We start from the raw sequence: 21,136 nt of genomic DNA, 5'->3' as shown, positions 1-21,136 counted from the left end.
TACCTTATTTAAACTTCTCACCCTTAGAATACATTTAGACATTGCATCTACTAGATCAGTGATGGCAAACCTTTTTACCCTGGTGTGTCAAACATCTTTTTTTTTTTAAATATTGACGTTGATGTGCCACTTGCATACATGCATTATAAATTTAACTACATAATCATAGATGGTTACTTATACATATTATATTAGTCTATTTATTTAATAGGACATTGATATAAAATCTGTGAATTCATATTATACAATTAATTTAATAAACTGAAATTACAAACTTACATTACATTTAATGACTTTTCTGTTGCTGAGTGCTTGTAGAAAGTTGCTTTATAGAAGGGCTATAGTGTGTACATTTTAATGCTACACAGGTCATTGCTCAATCTATTTTTCCCTTTCGATTTGATATTATTTAAGGCAGAAAATAGAGTTTCACAAGAGTATGTAGAAGAGAAAATTGTTAGAAGAGCTTTAGCAAAGATTTTAAGAGCATGGAAGTTTCCAGGAAGGCTATTCCACATGCTTAGAATTTCACAATCTGAATTTTTACCTGCAGTATCATGCAGACATTCCCGCTCAAGTTCTAATTCATTTCTAAGAGCAATAAACTTTCTTTTCCAGATAGGATTACACTGGAAGTCGGCTAGTTGCATTTCTAGATCTTTTAAATCCAACTACTCAAAGCCATCTAATTTAAGATCCATGAATTCTGTTTCATCAGGATTCTTTATGAATTGGATTGTTTGTTCCAACATTCGAAATTGCTCAAATCTAGAAGGAACTGCTCCGTTACTGACTTTAGAACTTTGATAGATTGGTTGATATGTTGTTCGCAATTTTTGGGGCTGGTTTTTTTAAAAAAATTTTTTACTCTTGGAAAATACTTAAAATTGGTACTTTCTAAATCACATTGAAATATTTTGAGTTTATTCTCAAAGCCAAAACCTACCTTCACCTTAACTGAGAGCGATCTTACATGATTTATCACAGTTTTTTCATCAGAATACCGATATTTTTCAACATCCAAGGTGTGTTGAAACACACTTGAGGGTTTTTTAGGTGTCACGTGAAACCCTCAAGTGTGTCAGTGCTGACACGTGTGTCATAGGTTCGCCATCACTGTACTAGATAGTTCTTGAAAATCCTCCAAGCTTCATTGATCTCTTTTCCAGCTAACTCTCATTCCATGCTACACCTGCAAGCTGTCTCCTGAGCTCTTCATAATCATCCCCCTTGTAGTTCCACATATATCCTTTTCTTACAGAGGTCCTCACATATCTTTATTTTTTTCTGGCAACCACCCAGGTAGTTGTGAGCATTCTGGCAGTGAATGAGTTTAAGGAGAGTTATGATAGGTATTTGATATGTATATATGTTAGTGTGGATCTCCCACGATTAGTTTTCTGACTCTATAGAGATACCCATATAATAATAAGATAAAAACTGAACAAAGTATCTCATATCAGGGTGCAGAGAGAAAGGTAGCTACTATGTTCTGTCCTGAAATCCTTTTATGCTTTTATGGTTTAAGTTTTGGTAAAATCTCGGGCATAGAAGTTAGAAGAATATAGATAAAAGGAATTTGTAAGATTAGAGTAGAAATCGTAAATTGGGACACAACGTAAATGGCGCAGTCGACAGGATGTACTTTAGCTAATAAAATCTTAATTATAAGCTATTTACAATAAGTTGGTTTTGGTAGCAGATCAGACAACTAAGAGGTAGAAATTTAGATAAGTTGTGTTAAGAATTTTAGAGTGTTAACTAGTGTAAACTGGATGCAAGTATGACTGAACCCTCCAGTAGTTTAGGCATGGATAACAGCGAATTCTTTCGTTACATTAACCCACAGCAGGTGTTCCCACAATTTTCGGACGAGGAGACTGATGACGTCCTAAATTTTTTAGTTACATAGAAGAGCTTAGAAGAGTTGGAGGATGGACTGATTTTCAGTTGCTAGTCCTACTCCGAAGTAAACTGGTGGGAAAGGCTAAAGCTTTCCTGTGTTCCTCCCCCATTCTCAAGGAAACCCTGGATTACTCCCGATTTAAGACAGTCCTAATTTCTGAGTTCTCAAAACTGGGAAGCTTGGGACCTAACTTATGGAAGCTCCAGAGGTGCTCTTCGGAGGAAAAGGAAAGTGTGGCTGAGTTCCATAACAGGTTACTGACGATAGCTAGTACCCTCAGTGTCAATAGTAAAGAAAAACCTCACTTGGACTGGGCCATTTTCCAACAATTCAGACAGGGAGTCAGACCTGAGTTGAAGGAAACAGCATTCGATAAGAAATTATCTAATTTAAGAGAATGTTACGATGCTGTAAAAGAGCGCAAACAATTGCTCGGAGACCTTCGTCCCGCACATGTTCATGGGTCAGTAAATATAATTGAAGAGAAAGAAAATTCTGTAAAGGAGCAAAGACAAATTAAAGAGAGTAAGGAAAGGAGAGAAAGATCAAGGACGAGAGAGAGACTAGAAAAGGACAAAAGGCAAGAGATAAACAATTTGACAGAATCTAATATTGATTCAGATAAAATCAGGGATATTGTAAAACAAGAGATCGAGATACTCCAGAAACCCATTATGGATAGGTCAGATGAGGTAATGAGACAATTAGGAACGTTATCTGTTAGAACCCCAGAGCCTAATTGTAGCAGAACTGAGGAAACAATTAAGATGATTAAAGAGGAAGTTGAGTGTCTGCAAAGACCCCTTCTAGATAGATTGGACTCAGTTATGCAGAAACTACCCAAAGTCGTACCACAGCAAGAGACAGTTATTTTCCAGAATCAAGAGAGAATTAATGAGCAAAGAGACAGAAGGGAGCCTCCTAGATGCTTCAATTGTAACGAGATAGGGCACTTAGCTCGTAACTGCTTTAGTAATAGGAGATCCTCCATGATAAATAATAGATATGAGCAGAAGTTTGGGCAAACTCCTCATAATTATGTAGATAGGCAGAGGAATCATGAACAACAAAGAAAGTCGAAAATGATAATTGAGGGTAAGATACAAGGTTTACATTGTGATGTATTGCTAGATACGGGTTCACAGGCCTCTGTCATATTGGAACATTATTTACAAAGAATAAAATCCCATGTATGGCGAGGCATTTCTAAATTAAAAGGACCGATCAGATTTTCGGGGATAGCGGCCTCAAGTGTTTATGTAAATAAGAAGGTTAGAGTGAAAATATACTTACCTGAGTTTAATATGTGTGTGTGGCAGGAGTTGTTGGTCCTCCCTAGGACGTCTCACCCAAGCTCACAAATTATTTTAGGAATAAGATTTCTAGAGAAGTATAAATTCTCATGCGACTTCTCTTGTAATGAAATGTTCCTTATGGGAAGAAAGCGGTCAGGTAAAGAGAGAAATAATAAGGTAAGGAAGCCTAGAGTATCACATCAAGGCAGGATGAAGGATGAGACTAGCATCGTACAAAGTGTACAGTCTAAGAAGGATAATGAAGAATGTTTTGATAACCAGTCTGATTCTTCATTAACTTCAACAGCCAGACGGAGATTTACCTCATAAAGAACGTCAAAGTAGTGGATGATCAAAGTGTAGAGGAAAGGAAATTAGAGGAAAGTAGTCAGGAAGAGGTCGATGTGAACTTAATAGAGAGATTTGAAAGGTCTAGAGGTTACTTTAAATGCTCAAGGTGGAACATGAACAGGAGAAAAGAAATAAATGTACAATCTAAGCGGCAGTTTATTTATGCCAACTTCTTATGTTTTATATTCAAGCTTAGAAGGACAATAAGTGAGTTATTAGTTTGTGATTTACCTCTTGCTATGAAGGCTGCACACATACTCACAGATTGTACAAGATTTGTAAATAATTCAAATGAGAATGGAATTAGGTCCAATACAGTACAAGATAGCAGTAGTCAAATGTAATCAGAAGGAAAGTACAAAAAAAAAGGGGGGGGAAGAGGAACACCTCAAAAGAGAAAAAGAATTTCTCTTAAAGAAATTTTTTTGTTTAAAGGGGGGACCATTGTTACACCTGATATCTTAGGAATATAGTATTCTCAGCTATCATGGTGTAACATGAAGAATAAATATCATAAATTAAAACCCCTGCATAAAAAAATTAGTTATTTAATGGAAAATTTCTTGCATCCAGTAATATGTATAAAACATAAGGGTTGTTGTTAAAGTAGCTGATAAAGGAAGGAATGTATTAATATTGTAATATGACTTAAAATAAGGAATTCTAACTAAATAAGTAGCTAACAAAGGAAAGTATAGATTAATATTGTAATACGATTAAAAATGAGAGAGTTAAGTAAATAAGTAGAAAGGGGTGAGTCATAAAATGCGTTATATGAGAGATTAAGTTATTAAGTAGAATTCATAGAAAAAGTTTGAAAGGGGATTAAGTCAGGCTAGCACAAGAAAAGCAAAGCTATCGCTTAGGGCCGATCTCCGGATTGAAACATTGAGAACGGGCTTGCCATTCAAATGATGTTTAGCGAGAAAACGCCACCCTAATTGGTCGATGATTGAAAAACAAATAGAAGGAGGAGAAAGGAAGTAAGAAAAGGTGCCGTTAGGGAAGCAGCTATAAAAGGGTTGGTAAACCCCTGGGGGGGGGGACCTTTTTTTGGATAGTCGCTTTTGGCCTTGGAGTTTGGTTTTGGTTCCGGTGGAGTTCATGGGGTTTTCCTGAGCGGCGACAGGGGTGATATCTCCTCGTCACAACACGGAAACGAAAGTGAGTGGGATTTCGATTCCCGTTATCCCGAGTAGGAAGCAAAGGAAAAATTGCCATATTTATTGGTTTCCAGCTTGATGTTAAATGATTGTACTTCACAGATATTTTATTATTATTATTATTATTATTCAGGCCTCCAAGGAGTCAAAAGACTCATCGAGGGAGGTCCTTCCTAAGACATAAAGTCTGTCAAGACTCATCGAGGGGAGGTCCCCCCCTGAGAAACACAAAGTCTATCATATCACTCTTTAAACTCACTGACCGTTCTCACTCCCACCACTCCATCAGGCAATGCATTCCACGGCTCAACCACCCTCCACACAAAGAAATCACTCCTCACCCTCTTGCTCACAGTTTCCTTTCGTAACTTCCAGGGATGGCCTCTTGTCATCACTCCTTCCCGCTGATCAACCAAGCGAAAGAACTCCCCAGTGTCAACCCTGTAACCACCTCTCAACAGTTTAAAGTCTCAATCATATCGCCTCTCCTTCTTCTATCCACCAAACTCTGCAGTCCACATTCTCTCAGCCGATCCTCATAACTATCCTTGTACAGTCCTGAAACCATCTTTGTCATCCGTCTTTGTATCCTTTCCACAGTTAATTTATCCCCTTCAAATCCTGGGGACCAAATCTGAGAACAATAGTCCAAGTGTGGTCTGATCAGAGACTTATACAACGGAATGATAACCCTCTTATCTCTGCAGGTCAGTGTCCTTCTCATAATAGCAGCAATCCTCTGTGTTACCTTCACCACCTTTGCAATATGTCCCCTAAACTTCAGTTTCTATCAATCATCAACCCCAGATCTCTTCTCCCCTACTTCTCTAGTATAACTCCTCCCATAGAGTATCAGCATCCCATCGATGTTTCCCAAACCTCAAGACCTTACATTTTGCTGCATTAAATTGACACCCCCATTCATTTGCCCATCTATCTAGCTTATTTAAATCCTCTTGCAGGGCTACCACATCTGCACTATTACTAATAATCCTTCCCAGCTTCGCATCATCCGCAAACAACTGAATATCCCCCTGCAATCCACTGGCTATGTCATTGATATAAAGGTTAAACAATATAGGTCCTAGTACTGAGCCCTGTGGGACCCCACTTGTAACCCTCTGCCTCCTGGAAATTGCTCCACCATACACAACTCTCTGATACCTATCAGACAGCCAATCCTGAATCCAGTTGACCAATCTGACATCCAGACCCATGTGCTGCAACTTAAATATCAGCTTATCATGTGGCACCCTGTCAAATGCCTTTGCCAAGTCTAAGAAAATTGCAGTATATGCCTTTCCCTCATCTAATGTTCTTGTAACTTTATTATAAAAGGCTAGCATATCGCTAAAACAAGAGCGTCCTTTCACAAATCCATGTTGATTCTCACAGATAACATTACCCTCATCTGCCCAATGCTGTATACGGTCCCTCACTACTTTCTCCAAGATCTTAACAACTACTGATGACACACAGACTGGCCTATAATTAGACACTTCCAGCCTGTTACCACCCTTATGCAATGGCACTATCTTACCTTCCTTCCATTCCCTGGGCACCTTTACCAAAGCCGGAATTTCATTGAAAAGCCACATTAAAGGTACTGTCAATTCCCTAGCACATTCTCTCAAAACTCGTGGTGAAATACCATCCAGTCCCACAGCTTTACTGACATCCAGAGTACTCAGTATCTGAAACACACTCTCCTCCTGTACCTCCAGACCTCGAACCAGTCCTATCTCTCTAGCATTAAAACTGACTCCTCTAGGATGAAATACTCCAATAAAGTGTTCATTGAACAATTCCACTATGTCCTCTGCATCAGTCACTCTATTCCCATTTTTATCCCACAATATCATTCTTCCACAGTCATTTCTCCTCCTACTGGCCAAATAGCTAAAAAATTCCCTAGGATTTTCTTTGGATCTTAGGGCCAATCTCCTCTCATATTCCAGTTTCACTTTCCTTACCACACTAGTCACTCTTCTGGCCTGTGTCTTATATTCCTCATGCATCTCTTCACCTGTCTCCTTATATCTCTTCCATAGCCTCTTTTTCGCATGCAATTCCTGTTTAATATTGTTTGTCATCCACTTTACTCCAAATTGTGTCCTCTTCTTCACTCGTAGTATACAACTTACCATTGCTGATAACAAATATTCTTTAACAATTTCCCACGCACTGGTGATATCCCAGCCTTCCAATTCCTCCCTCCATGAAACTTCCCAAAGTTGACGTCTAAGGCTATTATAATCACCTGCCTTATAATTCCACATAAGTTCCCGTCTCTTTGATACTCCTGCATGTCTGTTCATTTTCCAAGTCAACACCATATGGTCACTCTCTCCAACTGGTGGGAGAGACGTCAACTCAGTTATTATCAACTCTTCTGATGCTATAACCAAATCCAAAACTTTTGAACCTCTTGTTCCCTCTGTTACATGTTGCCTAAGACATTTGTCCCTCAAGAATTCTAGAAATTCCATTCCCCTATTGCTACATGCATCTTCCTCTCTCCAATTTATACTACTGAAGTTAAAATCTCCCATAACAATCATTCTTCTTGCACTTGCCAAACTTAGCTGTCTAAACATCTCCTGGTCCCCATCCTCTGTGCTCCTGGGTCTGTAGCAACACCCCACTAAATATCCTGTCTTGCCTACCTCTACCTCACACCATACGCTCTCAAAATCATTTGTCTCACTTCCTTCCTTCGTGGTGGTGGGGTGCTGCTTATGATAAGTGATGACCTATGAGGACATAGGTCATCACTTATCATAAGCAGCACCCCACCACTACGCTTTCCCCTCCTATCCTGACGAAAAATGCTATACCCAGCGACTTCTATTCCTGTTGTTATATCCCCTTCTGTCAACCACGTCTCAGTGATCGCAATAATTTTTGGCCAGGCTGATGCTATCTGCGCCACCAATTCCTCTCCCTTATTCTGGATACTCCTGGAATTAGTATAAAGCATATAAATGCCATTGTTTCTATACCCAGCATTATCCCTTCTAGACTCCACTGGGCTCAGTGTTACCTGACATTGTCTCCCTTCTCCCAAGTATCCATTCCCACAAGAGGCCACCCCTGCTATCATCTTCCCTGGGACACACTGACTCGTTCAGAACAGCAATCTCTCCAGATGACTACGTCCTTCCTCATTCAAATGTAAACGGTCTCTCGCATACAACTCCTCTCTTTCCTCAAACGCACTCCAAGCATCCACATATACAGTCCTCTCTTGTCGCACATTCTCGCTATTATGCCATTTAATATCACCGCTCTTCTGCTCAGCTCATCATTATCATACCCAGCAACATGCATACTATTTTTCCTCTCTCTGTCTTCTTCCGTACAGTCTCAAGCAAAAATCTCATATCTCTCGCTGCCCGACTTACATTACCACTCAAGTCATTCGTTCCTACCATCACAATCATCTCATCCACCCTTTCACCTCTCTTAATTGCCATAGCCACCCTTTCTATTGTTCCTCCTGGCAAACACTCCTCACGCATCCTATCTTGAACACCACGGATCATTGAGTCGCCATACATTATACCTCTTACCATTCCCTCGCTCCTATTGTTTCCATTCTCTCCTCTTCTTTCATTCCCATACCTCTCTCTTCTACTGTTTCCATTCTCTCCTCTTCTAGCACTCCCATACATCTCTCTCATTCCCTCTCTCCTACTGTTTCCATTTTCTCCACTTCTAGCACTTCCATAGCCCTCTCTCATTCTGTCTCTCCTACTACTGTTTCCATCCGCTCGTCTTCTAGCATTCCCATACCTCTCTCTCATTCCATCTCTCCTACCGTTTCCATTCTCTCCTCTTCTAGCACTTCCATATCTCTCTCTCATTCCGTCTCTCCTACTGTTTCCATCCTCTCGTCTGCTAGCATTCCCATACCTCTCTCTCATTCCCTCTCTTCTACTGTTTCCATTCTCTCCTCTTCTAGCACCCCCATACCTCTCACTCATACTCCCTAAATTCTCTCTCTCTCCTACTCTGATTTGCCTTGCATTTATCTCTTCCATTCTCCTAATCTTATCTTTCATACTTCTGCTCTCATTCACAAGACATTCCACCTCCTCTTTCAACTCATCTATCTCCCTCTGCAGGTCAGTCACTCTTAATCTAAATTCACTCTCCCAAACAAAACCATCTCCTAAACTTCCACAGTCACTCACACCTTCCACACTATCAACTATTATTTTCTCATTCTCTCCTATCATACTACTTGTCTTCCTACATTCATTCCCCGTTCCTGGAGCAACAAAGTCGGACATCGATATATCAAATGTACTTATTTCCTCCAACTGCCTGCATTTTGCGCACATACGCTCTCCACTCTCTTTAACAAGCCACATATGTAATTCCCGAGACGCATACATACCGCAAGTACTGCATGCCACAAAGTCCCTTATGATATTGCTAATAATTGAGTTCTTAAATGGCGGAGGACTTGGCGTTACACCACTTGCGACTGCTGCTGAATCCACCATCATTCCTTACTGCCGAGTAGCGTAATCTTTAATAATTATTCAATTAATAAATAAGAGGGAAAAAAAAAGTACAAACATCAGAACATTTAAGTACTAAATATAATTAAATAAAATGAAATATAACTAAATACAGTAACTTAGCTTCGTTTTGTCTTCCACCGTTACGCGTTCGATTCCAACGGTACCAGAATATATTATATCGCGACAGCAACTAACTTCCAAAAAAACAACCACTGAAGTACACTCGTATTCAGAGAAACAATTTAGCACTCAAAAACGTAGAAAAATGGGGAAAAAAGCAGACTATTCACCGATTAAAAATCACTTTCTTCTGCACAGCTCAAATTCACCGCCACGTGCTACGGCGACACTAGCGCCACAATCAAAAAGAAAACTCGCCTCCAGATGGACTCGAACCACCAACCTTCTGCTTAAGAATCAAACGCGCTAGCCGATTGTGCCACGGAAGTTGGTACAGTTTATTATCTTGATATATATTAAATAAGGCTCTAAAGAACTAGTTTGGTATTTCGTATTCTTCCAGGGTTTCCCATAGTTTTTCTCTAATAATTTTATCAGATGTTTTGGTTAATCTATATAAGCTGTATGTGTTTCTGTTCATTTCTCAGTGCTTTTTGATTAGTAATTTTAACGTAAATGTAGTCTATGCAAGACCTCCCTTTTCTGAATCCATTTTGTTCTTCTATTAATTTTGGGTCTTCTTTTAAGTTTATATGCTAAGATTTTTGCATATACTTTATAACAGGTACTAAGCTGATGCCATGATAATTGTTACAATCAGATTTGTGTCCCTTTTTGTAGATGGGGATAACTATTGCTTTTGTCCAATCTTGTGGGCATTTTCCTTCTTTTCAAATCATATTATAAAAGTTAAGTAACCTGAGAGAGAATTTAATTCCTGCATATTTGATAAGTTCCAAGTTTATATTGTCTTCTCTTGGAGCATTTCCTATTTTGCTTTGGGTTAATGCTTCTGTTAATTCTTCTAGAGTGATGTTTTCCAAGTTGTCTGAGTTGTTTTCAAAAGGTGATTTTATGTTTTGAATGTTTTCATCATACAGCAGATCTTGGTAGTAATTTTGCCATGTTTCTATTTTAATGATATTAATATCTGCTTTTTCTCTAGTTTCATTATTTAGATTTTTAAGGATTTTATGTGTGTTAGGTCTTTTGAGCATACAGTCTTGATTTGGTACAGAATGTTAATGTTTTTGCTCTATGGATTCCTCTTTGTCCAATCGTTGTGAATTTCTTGAAAAATGAACTTTCAGTAACAGTAACATTTATTGATTGTTACCCAACTGTTAGGGTGTACAGTTTTTATCATCATCCATTCACCTTTCAAATCAAAAAGATCTTTCCATTCTCTAATTGTTGAACTATTCTCAGTATGCTCTGGATACCATTGCACTTCATCATCTCAGCTGGTGCATCTGCCACCAGCTATCATATTATGTTCAAAGTTACTTAAATCGTACTTTTAGCTTGTTGAATTTTGTGTGCATATGTGTACACATCCCTTAGTGTCTGCATACATTTTATGTAGTTGAAACAGATACATGATGATATCTCTCAGAAAATTGTGCCTTCTATCAGTGACAATTAATTGCTCATTGTATATGTAGAGATTTTTTTAAGTCATTCTTTTGCATTGCTGGTGATCTGTGATATTTGTTTATTTTAGGTTGTTATATAGAAAAGCAGAATTGTTAAGACAGCAGGCTCATGTATATAACCCAGTAACTAGATCACTTTATAAAGAAAAAAGTGATAATAGTGCATTATTTTCAATACAAAATCAGCCTTCTATTGTAAATTATCCACCTGATTCTAATGTGGAAACAGTAACTTCTGTAAATTTTAATGCTGATAATAAAATGGATATCCAGGAAGCAAAGCAAGAAGATGATTCATATGTTGGAGAGATTGATTTGTCACTAAATAGCCAGTCTGAACAGCAGCATCATTCAGTATGTTTAGAAGAGGCTGAAGGTGATGCAGTAAACATGAATACTATAGAAGAATGGAAAGAGGAGGAAGAACAAGAGGAGAATATTATTTTTGTAAGTAATCTCTAATTATACAAATTTGTTGTTACTATTATAATCTTGATTAATTTTGGTAAAAAAAAATATCATTGTGTCCCAGGATACCCTTAAGCAATGCCATCCTTAGATCCAACAAGAGGGGAACCTGCCCTAAGCCACATGTTTGTAGCTGACATCTGAAATAGAACTAGAAAATTATACTGAAGTTAGAAGAGGGGAAAAAATTGAAGTCATTCCTTATGTTTTTTAAGTCTGAATAATTTATTTAGTACAAAATAAAAAATGTTTGTACAGCAATTGACCTTTTGCATTAAGGTATGTATAGAATACTTCAACAGTGATGAGTTTTCATTACTAATATCCCTCAATCCATTTATCCCAATTATTTCATTAATCATCATCATCATAACACTAATTATGGGCATACACCATGCTGGTCTGTTCCGGTCTCATTATCCATGCAATATCCTTTTCTACCCTGCCTTCTCTTTCCAGTTGGCTTATATTTTAGTATTTATTTCATTAACAATTGTTGATTCTTAATTGTTTGCAGAAAATGTTTGCTTCTAAAGTTGTAAAGTATTAATGAAGCGGTTAACAAAATTTAATTGTTTAGCAATGGTTGGTCAGGTTTAATTTAGTGTATTTTCTAAATGGAATTAGGTAGACATTGGCATCTGAAATAGAACTAGAAGATTACACTGAAGTTAGAAGATGGAAAAAAACTGAAGTCATTCCATGTTTTTTTCTCTTTTTTTCGTCTGAAAATAACGTTGTTGTACAGCAATTGATCTTTTGCATGTTATTCTGAGGTTTTAATTTTATATCACCCACTATGCTTTTTTTGACTTCTAAATCCATATTGTTCTTCAGAATGTTCATTTATTTATCAGATTTTGACATCTGTCTAATGCAGGGGTCGCCAAAGTCATTTGCCTGTCGACCCCTTCAAGCGTTTCTTGACTTTTTATCGACCCTCTATATTTTACTATTACATAATTATAATAGGACAAGCAAAAAAAGACGCTTATGTGAGTTTTTGGATTGTTTATTTTATAGTTACAGTGTTTATTGTATGTATAATATAGTATATATTATTATATTACTATTACTATCACTAGTAATATCACTGGTATTACTAGTGATATTAATAAACTACTGGTATTAATATCACTGATATTACTACCAGCACTGCTCAACTCTTCAACATAGAGAAGTTCAGTTCGTGAATGAATAACGATTGAATTATAATATGTATGTTGATGAATTTTAGAACATTAACGCTCACTTGTATGTCGATGCGCAAAAATGAGACTTGGATCGAACACTTGTAAGTATCAGTAAATAAGAACCATGCACATGTTGCAATCTCACCCCACTGCGCCGGCCGGCAGGAATCACTAACATCCGTTTATTGATAAATACGTCATTTTGGCTTACTTGATTGGCCTCAGTAACTATTTTCATGACCTTACTCCATCTTACAGGTCCTATTCATGGACCTGTTAGATGGAGGTACTGATCCCACAATTCACTCTTAATTGCATTGTCATTACCTCCATGTCTTTTGTCATGGAGGTAATCCAAGTTAACCAAATTAAATATTACCCATACAATGATGTCTTATATTTTCCTATTGACCCATGAGCCTGAATCGACCTCTAACAATGTCATATCGACCCCTTTGGCGACCACTGGTCTAATGGTATTTAATAAATAATTTCATGGCATTACTCATTAGCTAATTTTGCAATCTGAATGTCTTATTAAGTTTGCCTTTTGGTTAGGCTGACCATATTTCCTTGAGACAAAAATGGAAAATTAAAAATGGGACATTGGGATGGCAAAAACAGGACAGAGGTTAAGTAATATTCTGTATTAATGAAAATGTAAGATGATAAAAAAGTTTTATTACATAAACACATTATTTTTGCCAAGTTTTTTGCAACCACCAAAATCGGTGTTTGTGTTATCTGCATACAAAGCAACAGTTTTGTTTTGTAAGGCAAATTTGTCACTTACTTACTTCCTTCAACATTACACACTGTAGGTCAGATGTTTCACCAGGTAAGGAAATAAAGTCAATAATTTTGTCTTGAACACCACAATTTGACAAAAAGTACTGCAGAACGATTGGAAAAATGTCTTTTGTTTGTTTGATGCATCTAAACTGACTGTTTAAATGCATTATCAAAGAAATAATAGAGGATTATGAAATCCTCTATTATTTCACTCAATATATGTAGTGATAAAATGTTGATAATTCCTGCTTCTGATTTGGTACGTGCTGAAGAAAATTTTGGTTCATAAATTTTATCTATGAATTTCAACAAGCAGTCATTTTTGCGAAAACTTTGTCTGTGACGCACAGTATAATAAGCAACAAGAGCTTCACTTGTTGCAATTTTATCGCTTTCACTATCACCACGTCTCACCATAAATGAGCTGATGTTTACAACTGAAGCCAAAATCTTTTCAGCATCCTTATGTTTCTGGCTACATAGGTGTTGGTTGATGTCGCTTCTGCTTCCATGAGTAACAGAAAAATGGACATTACAATGTTGGCATACCAGTTTTGTTTCCATCACTACACAGCTTATCTAGTTTAATTAATTTGAATTCTTTCTGGAGATCATCATTAAAACTGCAGTTTTAATGACGATCTCCAGAAAGAATTTCAATGATGCCTCTTTGACATTGCAAGGATAGACTTAAGGCTTTAAAAAAATATGAAATTTAAACCACCAGCATTGAATAACAATGCCCACAGTTAGCATACAGGCAAAACTAAAAGTAACGCTACAGCAGAACAGATGGCACGTCTCTGAGATGTGCAAGTGTTGCCAATATGTATTTTTTAATTTTCTCTGAATAAATCACTGCAGATATCAATATATAGTATCAAACAATGCAATTCAATGGTTATACAAATTACTGGTGTTGGATTCTGATTATGTAGAGATTAGAGTAATTATTATTTGTTTCAGAATCCAACATGATCTTCCATCACAAAGGCTAGACTTGTAAATATTATTTAATGTAAACAACTTATTTTACAATTTAATATTCATATAACTACTTTAATTTTGTCTAATATCTAATTATTTAATCAAAGATATATGTATTAATAATGAAAAGACTGTATTAAATATTATTAAGCTATTTTAATTATTACTATGTTATATTATAAGAATTTGTATTTGATAATTTAACTGCGCATTAATTGAAATGTAAATATTCTCTATTTATTCCTATTTGTAGAAATTTAACGTTATGCTATAGCTCAATTTTATTATGTTTTGTTTTGTTGTCATGGAGACGTATGTAAGTAAGCGAGCACGAGTTTGGAACACCACGTGAGAGAGAAAGCTGAAAGTTTAGTTAAAGAGAGCACGTGAACAATTTAGGCAGGAAGAATGGATATAAAAAAGGAAGAACGCTGTATACTAAAAAAAAAAATAGATTAGAGAGGAAACAGAGAGAGAGAGCATTGGCATTGGGTTGGAATCGGAGCATTGGGCATTCAAGAATCAGAGTGCGATATTAGAGAGTCGGCAAATCACTCAAGCATCTATTTTAAGTCTACTAGTCGAGAAGCAGTTAGCTAATAAGTTGTAGAATAACAATTATAGCTACGAAAAACAGCCGAGAGACTATTAAATAGACTAGCGATACTTGAGTTGAGATTTAATTTCAGCACCGACCTTTCAAGGACATACGGAACCTTGAAGCAAAGTACGAAGTTTCTAGAGAATAGTAGAGGCTGTGAAGTTGAAGTTTACTGTTAGCTGTGTTTAGAATTATAGTGCCTAAAGAATTATTTGAATGCAGGAGGAATGAACAACTGTGCATATAAAACCTCAAGATAAGGAATTATTGTGTATTGCCATAATTCATGAGTGATCAGTAGTACTTCATGCAAGCACGTTTGTTTATGTGTATAGTGACTGATGATTAATTCAGTTATTGCTTAGAAGATTTATTTAATGAGTGCCGTATACTGTTTAAGTGTTTATAGTTATAAAAAGTGTTTACGTATAAGTAGATGAAGAAAAAAGATTATCGGTAAGATTATTCCAACCTTTAATAATTCTATACAGAGAAGTGTGTGAGTTTCATCCTAGAATTTCTCTATACTAACAGTAACTATTGCGGAAATTAGCTGAAGTGTAAATTTAAAAGTGTTTGTCTGTGAAGAGGTGTTACTGCAATTTTTGTTGTATTTGGAACTTAAGGAACTGCAAGGAGACTGTATTATAAAGATAACAGGTTTATCATTGTATGAGTTGTAAGATTGAATTTATCTGAAGAGTTAAAATGTTTGCGATATCTTAATTACTGATTTGAATCTAAGTGTAAAATTTATGATTCTAAAATTAAATGTTTGTTTTTGTTAATCAAAGGTTGTATTTTGCCTGAATCTCTTTTACTGCACCATTCATAAAATATTCGAACCAAAGCTGGTAAATTAAGTAAGTTAAATATTCTCGGCCAGTATATATATAATAACAACATATAAAGGAAGGGTAGTTGAGAGTTGGTTTATCCTCAATTCTTGAACTAATTCAGATATAAAGTGGCGCAGTCTTTAAATATAAATTTTCTTTATATTTGAATTAGAAATCAACTCACAACTTATCAATTAGTTAAGAACATCGTAATAGTAATCATGTCGGATCCAAAGTATAGATTGAGAAGAAGTAGGATCCAACACTGGTATCCATGATATTGCTATACGATTATAGGTTATGAATAATAATTTATAATTGACCAATATTAAAGTATATTTATAGTTTTTATTAAAAATGGGACAAATTTGACATTTTTATTAAAACGACGGGATGGCCAGGAAATATGAAAAAAAAAACGGTACTGTCCCATTCAAAACGGTACGTATGATCAGCCTGCTTTTGGTGAATCAACAATGTACCATAAATTAGACATTGGCATTTTATATTATATTTAATAAGATGCCAATAAGATTATATTTAAAACTTAAAACAAGATTATATTTAATAATTTAAATTAATAAATTTACATAATATTAAATTTAAAATGTTTTTTAATTCAGTGCTACTTATATCTTCTAAATTTTTTAATCTTTCGTTTGTACATAAATTTGTATCTGGTGCTTTATTTTTAACTTAATTTTCTTTAGTTCTTTTTAGTTAAAATTGAAGGTCCATCTATATTTTTACCATTTTTTTTTAGGTCTTGTCTAAATCAAATATGGTAGTTAATGAATTTGTTTCAGGGGGATGTGTCTGTCTCTTTGAATCTATCATCTTTTCATTTTTTATGCATTTGAGTTTTGTTCCTTTTCTTTCCTGTATACTCCTTTATCTTGTATTTTGTAAAATCACAGTGACATTTCATTCTCTTAACATTTGCCATTCTACCATGTTTCTTTTGCCTCATTATATTTTTGTGTTATTTCTTTGTTTATTTTTGTATATTTATTTTAGAGAAAAATCTTTATCATGTTTCTTCCCCCCCCTTTTTTTTTTAATTAATTGAATAATTTCATCAGTCACCATCAATTTATTTCTTTTTCCTTCTGATATTTTGTGCATTATTTTTGCAGTCATCATTATAACATTTGTTTCATTCTCACATTTTCCAGCATGTCTTTTCCCTTTGAAGTAATTTTTATGCCAGTTATTTGTATATAGTTTATATTTATTCAAAGCTTGTCTATCCTCCATTAATTTTGATTTTATTACTATCATATCAATTCCAGGTTTTGGTGTGATTATGTCATCACTAAGATGAGTTTTAACTTGTCTTACTGAATTACTAAACCTGCTTTTAACCACCAAAACATCCATAAGGATGAAATATATCAATTAATTTATGCTTCATCCTGTTATTTCAGTTGTGTCCAAATGTTATTTCAATATTAATGGGCGCTTCACATCCATATAATTGTGTAAGCACATCAAGACCTGTACAGTGGTTAATCATTATAAACTCAATTTGATTCTTGTTAGGTTTCTAGGTTTTTCCATGTATGCAGTCTTGTGTGTGGTTTTTGATATTAGTTATAAATGTAGTAGAGTAAATCCTGATTAATTGGTGGACCAATTAATCAGGACAGCTATTTTACTGCAACAAGTCTGTAAGAACAAACACTAAATGAGAATATCATAAGGATTTTCTTCATTTATTATTATTATTATTATTATACCCTCCATGGAGTGAACAGACTCATTGTGGGAGGTTCATTCAACTGACAACATATTTATCATATAGAATCTTAAAATCTTTAACAATCTTTGCATTAACAACACATTCTAGTAATTCATTCCATTCACTGACAATTCTCCATGTAAAAAATCTACTCCTCACACCCTTCTTCACCACACTTTTACATAACTTCCAGGAATGACCTCTGGTTCTTCTCCTCTCAGCTTCTACTGTTTTTATAATCCCTCTGGATTAATTGGATAAAATCCACTCACTAACTCAAATGTCTCTACATATCACCTCTCTTCCTCCTATCCACAAAACTCTGCAATCCACATTTCCTCAACCTCTTTCCTTAGCCAGCATTCCAAACTCCTGATATTGTCTTAGTCACTCATCTCTGGATCCTCTCCAATGTCTCTACATCACATTGAAAACCAGGTGACCAGATCTGAGCATAATAGTCCAAGTGTGGTCTGACCAGTGCCTTGTACAGCAGCACAACCACTTCCTTATCTTTGCATGTTAAAGTACTTCTTATCATAACAGCACTGCGATGTTCAACCTTGCGACACTAACAATATACCTTCTAAACTTCAGTCTACTGTCAACCATCACTCCCAAATCTCTAATCTCATCCACTTCCTGCAGTACGGCACCATCGATATAGTACACAGCTATATTTCTGCAATCCAAAATGCAACACCTTGCACTTATTGATATTAAAACAACCCCACTCTTTTGTCAATATTGTTCTTTCTTTGTCCACTAGCAGCCATTTCAAACACAGAACAGAATACTCTGATTTTGTACATGTCTATGCAGACAGTTCAAAACCAAAGAGTCTGGTAGAATCTGCAGCAGTCTTCTTGGAAACATATCTGAAAGTTTGCCTGTATTGGATCTCAAGCCACTTAGGATCAAGAGAAAATGTAGTTGCTGATGCTGCAGCAAGGCTAGCTCATTCCCTAAGATATCATCTGCCTGGCCCCTACACAGATTAAAGGCAGAATATAAGACAAAAATTAATACCCCAGTGGCAAGCATCATGGTATAGTGAGAACAACAACAAGCTTCATCAGATTAAGTCTGAAATTAAACTTTTGTAATCCAGTCTCCATAGCATTCATACAGACATAATTGTTCATACTCAGCTCTGCATAATGACTTATGCAGAGCTGAACATGAACTCATTATACTCATCTCACACACTATTGGCATGATAATATGCTTATGTGAGTGCTGTTTATTCACTCTAATTATTCATCAGATGTTAGTCAACTGATCTCATTATTTTAATGCTTTTAGTAATCTTACCTGGGCCTTATGCACTCATTCAGATTTTATCTAACTCAACAGATGTAACATATGTTTTAATTTTTTACAAGAAAACAGTTTATACATAAGATTGATATTTATATTTTTATTACAACTTTTATGTTTTAGCATTGCATATTATATTTTTACATATTTATATGCAGTTCTGTTTTAATTCTTTCTAAACTTTTGGCTTGGCTCAGTGGCTAATGTACCGCAAAAATTCAAATTGGTAAACTGGCCAAATAATTATATTCTTAATTAGTTCATTTATAGCTAATATTGTTTCTGGATTGTAAAATATATTATACTTAACAAGAAATTATATTCCTATTTATATTCCTCATGTTATCAGAGCTTAAACAAACAAAAGTTGCCCATGAAATATCTAGACAACTTGGCTACTTGCATATAGAGAGCACTTAACTTCATATTGCTCAGTCTTCCATAATTTACCACATACTTCCTGCTAAAGCATTTATAATGCCATGCATTTTGATGTCGGTTTGATGCCATATTTTTCTCTATAATGCATGGTGTTATACACATGTGAGAAGATGGTGTGTAGTGCATTATATGTAGTACAAAAAAAACAACAACTTGATGCAAAGTCAGCTGTTCTATATATACATGTGGCTTATTCATGAATATATCCCACATGTAGCTTTTGTTTACTTAGGCTTGGCTAAAAGGAGGAGGAAAATAGGAAAAATATTTCTTTCCAAATGTTATATAATAATCTTTACTCCTGTGATGACCTTTTTTGAGTAGGGTTTCAAGAGAATAACAATCACAGCTGTTCTTGAACCAAGTGAATTCATCACCCACCTGATAATCTGCTGCTGCCAGTAGCTTTTAAGCTTACATGTCTTGTAGTGATGTCCTGTTTTGTATTTAAAGCAAAGGTTCCATATTATTAATCTGTTTATCCACAGTTCTAATGATGTATTGATGCCTCTTTTGTACTTGGACTGGTGCTAACAAATGTACCATATCTTTCAGTTGGACTTGATAATTGTTTTCAGGATACACTGAGAGGAAAGATTCATACTTTATTCTTGCAGTTTGAATGAACAAGCGTGTTACTTCATTCTTGACTTTATTTTGTTATTTGAAAATTAAACATGGAATACTTGCTCTGTTGTTTAATTCTATATTTTCATTAATTTCAACAAGAACATGTAATATATCAGAAACACTATATATGCAATTTCTGTTTCTGTGCTGATTATATATTTCTTTTTCTGTTTACTGGTGAAGTTCTATTAAAAAAATAAATAAATAAATAAAAGAGCTCTGTGAACCTATCATTCAGATTTAGTCATTCTGTAGAATATAGTACTAATGATAGGCCAGTAAATGTTGACTGTTCCTTTGAATATGCAAGAAAAAGTTTTAGTGGAAGCTGACTTATGTAATCTTAGTTGAGGTCTAGTTTTTTCCCCTTCTGCAAAACTAATTGCACAGTAAACATAATTGATAGACATAATATATCTGTCTTACATCTATACATGCCTTGGTATTAATTTTGAATAACACAAATTTCAGTGTCTGCTTTCCATTCCACTGAATCAGTGGGTATGTTCTCTGAAAGTGACAAATTTCCAAGTTGCCATTTGGGACCTATTGACACCTTTGTAATATGTTGTTATTTTTTAATTAAATATTACATTCAAACCTGTGTGGCATGGCAGTAATTTATATCTATGCTGTGCTTTGGCTGAATGCCAATTACTCTTCAAGTAATGCTCAGTCCAGAGGTTTTAAATTGAAATGTATGTATTAGTGGCATTAATTCACTCTTTATATAATTGTTTCTATTGAAAAAAAAAATGCTAATAATAAAAATGCTAATAAAAAATGCTAGTAAAAATATCAATTTCATTTAAATAGGTTGGAGAGAGAGATGCAGTTGTGTTTAGTTTAGAAGATGTTAGTCAGCCACCATCAAGTAAGTGAAAGTTTGAAATATGTAAGTTCAGGAGTTCTTGTTGTTAGGACCCAGTAGATCATTTCAGAGTCTTAAAAATTATTACTGCCTACCACGGCCAAATTTATGCATAAGTTAGACATGCTACAGCTTAGGGCCTCTGCCTCAGTATAAAAAAGCTATTAAGCCTAAAGCTTGCTCAGCCAACCTAGTTGGTCGAGTGGTTACTTTTATCCGCTCTGCAACCAACAGGTCATGCATTTGAAACTCACTGTGGTGGATGTTTGTGATTGTCTTACCTTGTGTACTGCTATAACTTTTGATATGGTGCAGTATGACCTTTGCTGTCCTTGCACCATTAAAACCGTAAATCATCATCTCCTAGTGATGACACACCACTATCCTGCT

The 21,136-nt window shown here is 35.5% G+C and overlaps 1 protein-coding gene across 2 annotated transcripts in view; it reads left to right on the top strand.

Moving 5' to 3' along the window:
- LOC150097146 (tether containing UBX domain for GLUT4) overlaps positions 1 to 21,136 on the top strand; it is a 357,344-nt gene that overhangs the window by 153,324 nt on the left and 182,884 nt on the right. For both annotated transcript variants that reach the window (XM_090407282.1, XM_090407283.1), the window contains exons 6-7: positions 10,932 to 11,310; positions 20,692 to 20,749. In XM_090407282.1, the coding sequence (XP_090263408.1) occupies positions 10,932 to 11,310; positions 20,692 to 20,749 (437 nt within the window). The remainder of the gene's footprint in view (positions 1 to 10,931; positions 11,311 to 20,691; positions 20,750 to 21,136) is intronic.

The sequence above is a fragment of the Typopeltis vanoorti genome, chromosome 17, assembly GCF_054136105.1.
Source record: "Typopeltis vanoorti isolate ZY-2024b chromosome 17, IOZ_Tvanoo_1.0, whole genome shotgun sequence".
Lineage (NCBI taxonomy): Eukaryota > Metazoa > Arthropoda > Arachnida > Uropygi > Thelyphonidae > Typopeltis > Typopeltis vanoorti.
The sequence above is the reverse complement of the archived record's forward strand: the minus strand, read 5'-3'. Positions and strand labels throughout refer to the sequence as shown.